Consider the following 10,028-nt stretch of genomic DNA (forward strand, 5'->3'; position numbering starts at 1 on the left):
AGTTTTCATTTGGTCTTTTTTTTTTAAGAGTTTGGTGCTATTGCTAGTGATAGAGCTCAGTGGTAGAGTACCTAACATGTACGAAGCTTTAGGTTCAGTCAAAAAAAAAATCTGTTGCTTCTGTGTTAAATGTAATTAAAGGCAAGACTGAATTTGGAATCTATTTAGTATCATTGACTACTAAAGGTATACCTGTTACTGTGTTTATAATTACCACTTAAAATGTATAATTCAGTGATATTATGTACATTCACTGTTGTGTAACTATTACTATCGTCTAGTTCCAGAACTTAATCATTATCCCAGTGGAAGCTTAGTATAGAAAATACAGAATTTTTAGCAGAGCCTTAAAACACTTAGCGGTAACTGTGATACTTTATTTCAGACTTCAGTAATGCTTCCATAAGAGAGTTGTCAAACAGGAAATCTGGGAAATATTGAGGCTGATTTATTATGATTATAACTATAAGCAGTTATTTGATTATAAGATGGGCCAACTCTGAAGCACATGCATAGCCTTGCTGTTACTTTCTTCAAATTCTTCATACCTTTGTGTTGGCTGTTTTAGCGAGAAAGAAGCCTGCATATTTATGGATGAAGTAATGTGTCAGAGTTATAGAAGTCCTTCTGTAATAATTAAAAAAAAAAAACACTATGAGATAATAGCTGATGAGTCTCAAATTTCTCCTGCCATCTATACTATTTCTTTTTTTTGTGTGTCTTTTTGAGACAGGGTCTTGCCCTGCAGTTCAGGCTGGCCTTGAGCTCACTTTGTAGCCCAGGATGGTCTCAAACTCGATGATCCTCTTGCCTCAGCCTCCCGAGTGCTGGTATTACAGGTGTGCGCCACCACACCCAGCCTTCTCCTGCCATCTAAATTCTTTATTCCCAGTTCCTCCCATAATATTAGTGAAATCTCTTTTAAGCTAAATAGCATTTTTAAGATAGGAGATTGTAAAAAGATTTTATTAAAGATTCTAAATTGAGTATCCTAAAGGACTTTGCTTAGGTTAATAAACCATAGATTGCCATAGCTAAAAGAAATAATAAATGGTAAGTATCTGTGTAAGTCTTTCATGGCACTGGGCATTGAACCCTTCACATTCCAGCCCTTTTTCATTCTTTTGAAATAGAGTACCGCAGAGTCACTAAATTGCCCAGTCTGGGCTCAGACTTGGAATCCTCCTGCCTTGGTATGACCAAAAAAAAAGTGTATTTATTTTTTAAATTGTAATACATAATTTTGTGTGCATTTCACCACTAGGAAAAGTATATTATAAATATATCTCTGTAATACTTTACAAGCGTGGTTGCATGTTAGTTTAGCAGGTGGATTTGGAATCACAAAGGCTGTTTAGAGCCCCAGTTTGACTCCTTGCTGACTGTGTAATCTTGAATGTAGATGTAATTTGTTTGGACCGACTGGTGGTCTGAATGTTTGTGTCCTTCTGGAACTCGTATATTGAAATCCTAACCCCCAAAGTGAGGTATTAGCAGGTGGAGCCCTTTGAGTGGTGTCTAACTCATGAGGTCTCTGCGCGGCATTAATGGCCCTTACAAGAGAGGTTTGGGAGAGCTACCTAAGCCCCTTCCACCATGGGAAAATAAAGTTAAAAGACACGTTCTATGAGGACTGGTCCCTCATCTGACACTAAATATGCTGATTTCTTATCTTACGCTCCCAGCCTCCAAGATTATGAGGAATAAATGTTTGTTTATTAGCTACTCAGTTTATACTGTTATGCCAGTCCAAACAGAGTGAGCAGAGCCTAGTTTCTTCATCTAGATTGTTGTATGGGGGGAAAAAACTGTAAAACTGTAAAACTACCTTAGACACTGTAAAGTGCTCTGTGAGCTATTATTCCCTTCAGATAATGTCTTATCTGAATAAGTTAGGATGACCCTGCTACTTGGTGCTGTTCCAAGTTTGACATTATAAATTACCAGCGATTAGTCATGTTGTCAGTTTTATAAATAAGTGTCTGCTGATTTCCTAATCCTTGGCAGATTATTCTAATTGTACACGGAAAGAAGAGAAGGTCCCTTTTATTTGCTCCCTAGTATGCCTATCTGCTTGTTCAAGAATCTGAGTAAGGGATTTTTATCTACTTGGTGTGGAGTTGCTTAAACACATCATACTACAGTAATACATGCATACCCATGTTTATAGCAGCATAATTCATAACTGCTAAATCTTAGAAGTGACCCATAGGTCCATCAATAGATAAATGGATAAAGAAAATGTGGTATTTACACATAATGGAGTACTACTCTGTCATAAAAAGTGGTAATGGTTACCACTTTCTAAGAGTGCTGCTCCAGGGAGTAAGGGTTCATCACTTCATGGGTCTTTGGGGGACATTTGAGATCCAAATATAGTGTTCCACCCTAATCTGAAAGGCTCATGTTCATCTCACATATGCAGATAGATTCAGTCCATCTTAAAGAATTTGTAAAATCTTAACTGTTCTAGTGTTGCTCAGAAGTCCAAGTCCAGCTGAATGTGGTGAAACATGCCTATAATCCCGGTACTTGGGTTACTGAGGCAGGAAGGTCGTGAATTCAAGGCCAGCCTGGTCTATATAGTGAGTTTGAGGCCAGCCTAAACTACAAAGCAAGGTCTTTTCTCAAAAAACAAGCAAAAAAAATCATTCAAGCCCAGTCTTCTCTGAGGTTCAAGACAAACTCAGTTCCTTATAAATCTCAAAGAGAAAGTCACATACTTCCAAGATACAGTGGCAAGGGGTAAGCATTCCTGTTCTGAAGCAAAGAATGGGACATAGAAAGGAGGGACAGACCAAAGCAAGGCCACGACTCAGCGAGGAAAGCATTAAATATAGCTGCTTGTTTGGCATCCAGTACTCACTAAGGAGCATTATGGGCTTGTGAGGGCTTGGGCAAGTCTTCCCCTATGACTGTGCGGTTGTGACCCCCTTGATCACTCAGGAGCTGGCTTAGCATACTGCCTGTAGCTTCTCTCAGCAGACATTCCACATTCCTGGCATCTCTATTTGCCCTAGATCTTCATTGCAGCTTCAGCTTCACTCTCATACCTCTGTGCATTACCCTGTCAAGGGCCTGTTTGCAGGGACTTAGACCCTGTCAGAGGCTGTGTGGTCTCCCAGCTTTTCCTCTGAAATCGTAGTGGAAGCCTCTGTTACCTTTTAACGCTTACATTGTGAATTCTGGCAAAGCCAGTGTCATATGAGCCATGATAGTACCTGTGTATGCTAAGCACGCATTCTACCACCATATCCTCAAGCTCCAAGTGGTGTTTCAGAGCTTCTTTTAAATTGTATTCTTGTGTATGCCTACTGAAGTCTCCATTTAGTTTGGTGGTCAGCCAGTGATTAGACAGACTTAAATATCTGGAACCAGAAGCGTAAGTCTCCCGTTCTTTGTCAAGGGGCTCTGTGTTCACATTCGGGCACATTTCCAGCACTCAGGCAGTTTATAGCTACTCATTTGCTTTCACTTCCTGTTTGCACAGAGGCTCAAGGTTAGCCAGAGGTGGGAGCTTATGCTCTTCTCGGGTCGGGTCTTGCCTGGCTGTGCCTTCAGCTCATGCACATGGCCTTCTGAATTCCCAGAAATACCTTAGCAGTATTTGCAAATCTTTTAGAGACCAAGTGGCCAAACTGCAGCTCAGAACCCACTTATTTATCATAAAGTGCTAACACTGCAATTAAACCTGAATGTACTGTACTGAGGTTTTATTTTAGAAAAAAAAACCTCATACATTAACATCTTTAGTCTTAAAAGAAAAACGATAACAGAGCTTTCAATGATAAAAACAGCTTTTTATTGAAAGGCAAAAGTTTGCCTTTGGTGTGCTTTTGCACAATTAATGTGATCTTTGTTGTGTGCATACTGATAGGTTATCAAACCTTGGCTGGGGCAGCCTGGCTCGCATGTAGAGAGAGCTCTGTGTGCCCGCTGTGGCACACGTGCCATAGGTTTGCCACCATTGCCGTAGAGCTTTTCAAAGCTCCACCTGTGGACATCTCATTCCTTAGCTTTTTCTTTTCAGCTTTCTGGTTAGCTTGTTTACCCAGGCTTTTACCTACTGCAACAGGCAGTTGTTATGTTAAATAGTTGCCTGATTGTTACCAACAAGCTCTTGGGAGAAGGCTGTTCGCACTGGATAAGCTCAGATACAGGTTAAATAAATCTGATCAGGTCAGATATATACGATCTTAGAGATGAGTTGTTCAGATGAATCAGCAGATAGGTCAAATAGTAATGCTTCCTTGGGAAAAGAAGACTGTCCAACCCTTCCTGCCCTTCCGTGGCTGCTTCTTTTTTTCTTTTTTTCTGGTACCGGAAATTGAATTCATGACCTCAGGCTTGCCAGGCAAGCATTTGAGCCGCTGAGCTATATTCCCGGCACCCCCTCCATGGCTTCTAAGCTGCTAATTTTCAGTGTTACTGGCTGTTGGTTTTTAGGGCTCCTGTGTAACTTAAAGAGAGGAGAATAGCAATAGAGCACAGAAAAGTGCCATGAAGCTTGAATGTCGAAATCTATGGTTTTTCTTGAATAAATGCACGTTGATTATTGGAATCCTTCGGTTAATTTCCAGAATTCTGAAAAAGGTGATCCTGGTTATTTTGCTAGTATTTTTTTTTTCTCGGTCCCAAGGGAGCAGGTTTTTTTTGCTAGTATTTTTTTTGCTTTTATGGAGGAAGTAATTCTTGGGAATCCATCAGCATTTTTGCTGACATCACTTTAACATGAAGAATTTACACATTTGAAAAACAGATACCGAAGATTTTCTTGTGACACAGATTAACTTTTTGATCCAGAGCACAGGAAGACCAGGGGACCCTACCGTGATAACTCTTGGGAGCTCCGTGTTCCCTGTTGTTGTTATCACTGTGTCCTTTTTTTTTTTTTTGGTACCAGGAATTGAACTCATGACCTCACACCTGCCAGACAGGTGCTTATGCTGCTAAGTTACATCCCCAGCACAGATTAACTTTTTTTTTTTTTTTTCTGGTACCGGGAATTGAACTCACTATCTTGCGCTTGCCAGGCAGGCGCTGTGCTGCTGAGCTAAATCCCCAGCCCCAGATTAACTTTTTAGCTGTATTTTATTGATTTCATTTACATTGTGTTTCACATATATGTATAAAATGGTAGTGTTCTGTAGGTTTTCTAAACACATGAGTTAGCGAGTGAACTTTGATTTGCAACTTGCTTTTTTTCCTTAACTGTGTGTCTCGGAGATCTTTGTACTGCTTTACATATTTAAAGATACATGTACATCTCTGTTATTTCATGGTGTTAATATATACCTTAGAATTCTTACTGCATAATTGATGAGCTTATATTTAGTTTATAATAGCCAAGAGAACTAGAAACAGTGTTACAACTAATCTTTTTGTATGTACAGTACCTGTTTATATAGCGCCTAAATGTTTATCTGGAAACATGTAGATTTATTTATTTATTTTTTCTCCGGTACCGGGAACCGAACTCACAACCTTGCGCTTGCCAGGCAGGCGCTTTGCCACTGAGCTAAATCCCCAGCCCTCTAAATGTTTATCTGGAATCGCTATATGGGTAGCATGTTGCTTGATTGAAAAATATGTGCATTAAAATATTTAAGAATACTTTAAAATTGTCTTCCAAAACCTGAACTCATTTACGTTTCCAGTAGTGTATCTGTGAGAGTAACTCTTTTCCAGCATGTTCGCCAGTACTGAATATTAGCAGTCTTAAAAGTTTTGAAAGTCTGGGCCAGTATAGTTTGTTAATTTTGAAAATTTGCACTTAGGTTACATTTTAAAGGATAAGCCTTTGCTGCATCAGTAATAATTTTAATCTTTTTATTTCTCCTCTTTAGGGAATGGCTTTTACATTACAGGAACGACAAATGCTTGGTCTTCAAGGACTTTTACCTCCCAAAATAGAGACACAAGATATTCAAGCCTTACGATTTCATAAAAACTTGAAAAAAATGACCAGCCCTTTGGAAAAGTAAGATGATTAGATGTTTAGTTGTTACTGGTATTTTGATTAGAAATATTGTGCTATGGTTATTACAGTATGAGAGATACACAGTCTTATAATGAAGTTTGCATTTTATCATTGAACTATTACTTTTATATGGTAGTTTCCCTTAAGTGAGGACTTTACTCACGTTCACTGTTGTAAAACTTAAATTAGTGTTTATGCTGAATATCAGTGCATTTCATATGTGAATGGAATATTAGAGGCAAAGGATAAATCCAGTTTACACCTATTTACTTAACAACTTCTATTGATCACCCACTTTCTGTGTTATACTCTGCTAACCACTGAGGATATAAATTGATTAATAGTTGTGGAAGCTGAGCAGTCCAAGGCTGAGGGACTGCATCTGGTGATAGCCTTCTTGCTAGTAGGGACTTTGCAGGGGTCTTGAAGGCATCACGTAATGAGGGTTATTAGAAGAGATGGCTTTTATAACAGAGCTACACTACTGATAACTAACCTCCATGAATAACTCATTAATCAGTGAAAAGATTAACTCATGTATGAGGGCAGAGCCATCATGACCCAGTTACCTCCTGAAGGCTCTATTCCAAATGTAAGGTTTGTGATATTAATTTCCTTTTTTTTTTTTTATTTTAAAGAATAAAAGAAGGATAACATAATAATAGGGGGGGCTTACCAAGTTACAGACAAAGTGGTAGGAAATTATCAGTGGTTATTGTTATCTATAAGATAGTTTCTCAACATTAATTTTCTAACACACATAATGTAGAAAACACATTCAGACTATAGCAATAACCAACCCAGTAATGTAGAGCCCTGCCTTCTAGTAGCTCATCAGCAACTAGTCACACTAGGGCTGCAGTTGTATGCTGTACTACAGTGTATACTATAGTGAGAAAAATGTGCATGTAGAATGTATTCTGAAAGCATGAGGGGGGCCCTTAGCTCCCCTCAAGTGAAACTTCCAGAAGGAAGTGATACCTGAGCTGATGTATAAACAGTAAGCTAGAGCTGAGAAAGCTGCATCTGCAACTGAGAAAGAAGGCCGGGTGTGGTGGTGCATGCCTGTAATCTGAGCACTTGAGAGGTTGAGGCAGGGGGATTGCCATGAGTTCAAGGCCAGCCTGGGCTATAAAATGAGACCCTGTCTAAAAAAAAAAAAAAGATGGGGAGAGAGAAAGGAAGACAAGGTATTCTAGGTCTAGGTAGAGGGAACAGTCTGAATATAACACTGAGGATGTCTGTTGGAGTTGTTAGGTATAGAGCATTATTGGTGACTGGTAAGAGTGGTTTCTTGGATGTGACGGAGCAAAAGGAAGGCTGCAATAGATTGAAAAATAAACAGAAGGAGAGAAAATGTAAACTGTTCTCAAGAAGTTCAAGAGGGGAAAGAAAGATATCGAATGTAAGTAAATTCGAGCTTTGGTTTAAGTACTCCAGCCTAGGAGAAAATTGAATATGGTCAAAGTGAGGAAAGAGCCCAGTAGGAAGGATAACTTCTAGAACAAGGCCCTAGAGAAATGCAGAGGGGTAAAGTACAGTGGTAGAGAGGCTGCCTTGAATTAGAGAGACAGATACAGGTAAGGAAACATACCCTGGTGGGAGGACAGAGGTTATGAGATCTCATCATACCTGATGAGCTGGATTTTTTCCTTGCCCTCAAAAAACCCAAATTTTCATATCTTCTGTTGATTTCCCTTATGACATAGAGTGTGAAAGTCATGGCTAAGATTTACAAAGGCCAAGGTGGAATAAGGTTGGCAAGGAGAATGGTAAATGTTAGGAAGAGCCACTCAGTTAGTTATGCAGTAAAGCTGAACAGGTTGGGCAGGTTAAAGGGGGTGAGAACAGACCCCAAAGGCCTTGGTGTGATCTTGCTTGTAAAGTATTCTCTCTCCACAAAAAAGAAGAAATGTAACAATGATTCAGGTTGGTTGGGATTTGGTGAGCTGGCAAAAATGCTTTATTAGTTCGTTCATCTATTCATGCTAAGCTGTTACGTGGTAGGCATTGTTCTAGGCTGTACTACAAAAGTGAAAAAACACAATCCTCCTTTCAAGGAGTCACTGTCTGGTGAAAAGGCAGACACTGTGGAAGGGCAGTGCAGTGATAAAGGTATTAGAAGTTCTTAAATGGTAACAGCCGTGCTCAGAGTGAGAGAACTGATCCTGGGTTCCAGACTAGGGAGCGAAGAGGAGCTAGAGGGAGCTGATAGAATGGGAGAAAGTGATGCTATCAAAAAGCAAGAGATCACTTGAAGAGTTATAAAGTGAGGACATTGTAGTAGCCAAAGAGAAGCAAAGTTGTGGTCATCTACTGAGTTTTAACAGTCCTAGATGGCAAGATCACTGTGAGGAAGCTGGGCGTGGTAGTGCACGCCTGTAATTCTAGCACTCAGGGGACTGAGGCAGGAGGATCATCGCGAGTTCTAGACCAGCCTGGGCTACAAAGTGAGCTCAAGGCCAGCCTGAACTGCATAGCGAGACCCTGTCTCAAAAAGACATACACACAGAAAAGATCACTGTGAGGAATATAAAAGAGTGGCAATAGTGGCAACAGAAGTGACAGCATTAAATAGGTTCTGTATTTCACAGCCTCCTTTGGTCACCCACCTTTTTTTTTTTTTTTTTTTTAATTTTTACTAGTACATGTTTACATTATTATATTCACTGGGGGGGAATCGGTACAAGCACATATGTACATAGCACATCTCAATTCTTTTTTTTTTTTTTTTTTTTTTTTTTGGTCTTTTTTGAGGCAGGGTCTCCCTATGCAGTTTAGGCTGGCCTTGAGCTCACTTTGTAGCCTAGGCTGGTCTCGTCAATTCTTTTTTTTAACCCTCTTTTTTTTTGCCAGCATCAGATTTATTTTATGCCTTTGTCAAGTTAATTATCGTAAACACAAATTAACAGCCAGACTAATGACTCAAAAAACAAATGGAATACTTGAAAGTTATACTAAATTAAAGTACATGTTTAGATGCATTGGCCAGGCTAGGTTACAATAACTTTTTCCTCTATTTGTTTTTCTTTGCACTTTATTTGTGTATTGGGTTTTTCATAGAAAAAAACCCGTATGATAGTTAAGCTTTTGTGTCTTATTTTCTTCACTTAACATTATGGTCTCAAGGTTCATCCATTTTCCTACAAATGACTCAAGTTTAGCTTTCTTCATGGCAGAGTTACATACAAAATTGTATGTAAATACCACATTTTCTTTATCCATTCATCTGTTAGCACCTACAGGCTACTTGCAAGAGTCAGCTGTTAAGAATTGTGCTGCTACAAACGTGGATATGCATGTATCACTGTAATATGATGTCTTTTCACTCTTTCAGGAGAATACCTAGAAGGGAATTACCTGGATCAAATGGAATTTCTATTTTTAGTTATTTGAGGACTCTCCATACTGATTTCCATAGTAGTTGTACCAGTTTGCACTACCACCACCAATGGAGAAGTGTTCCGCTCCCCAGCCTTGCCAGTATTTGTTACTGTTTGATTTCGTGGAGATAGCTACTCTTTCTGGAGTGTGGTGGAATGTCACTGTTATTTTAATTTGCATTTCTTGAATGGCCAGCAATGTTGAACATTTTTTTAATGTATTTATTGACCATTTATACTGCTTCATCTGTAAAGTGTTTGTTCATTTCAGATTAGGTCTTTAAATTAGGTCCCATTTTTTTATTAGGTCTTTACATATAATTGTTTTGAGTGCTTTATATATTCTTAATATTAGTCCTCTGTCTGAGGAGTAGCTGGCGAAAGTCTTTTCCCATTTTCCAGGTTGTCTCTTCATTCTGTTGGTGGTTTCCTTCGTTGTGCAGAAGGCATTTAATTTGCTGTGATCCTGTTGGTTGATTCTTGGTACTATTTCTTGTGCAGTTGGGATTCTGTTCAGAAAGTCCTTGCGAACAGCTGTGTCTTTTCTCTCTCTCTCTCTTTTTTTTTTTTTTCCAGTACCGGGGAACACCTGTGTCTTCAAGAGTTTTACCTATTTTGTCTTCCAGCATAGTAAATGTTTCTGTTTGAATATTTAGATATTTGAT

At 39.1% G+C, this 10,028-nt stretch overlaps 1 protein-coding gene across 1 annotated transcript in view; it reads left to right on the forward strand.

The window, feature by feature from the left end:
- The window catches only part of Me2 (malic enzyme 2, NAD(+)-dependent, mitochondrial), a gene marked incomplete in the record, with an annotated part of 77,578 nt that overhangs the window by 20,122 nt on the left and 47,428 nt on the right, over positions 1–10,028 (forward strand). Inside the window, 1 exon segment of the mRNA XM_005372935.2 lies at positions 5,847–5,980. Within this exon segment, the coding sequence (XP_005372992.1) occupies positions 5,847–5,980 (134 nt within the window).

The sequence above is a fragment of the Chinchilla lanigera genome, unplaced genomic scaffold (assembly GCF_000276665.1).
Source record: "Chinchilla lanigera isolate Chin_1 unplaced genomic scaffold, ChiLan1.0 scaffold00001, whole genome shotgun sequence".
Classification (NCBI taxonomy): Eukaryota; Metazoa; Chordata; class Mammalia; order Rodentia; family Chinchillidae; genus Chinchilla; species Chinchilla lanigera.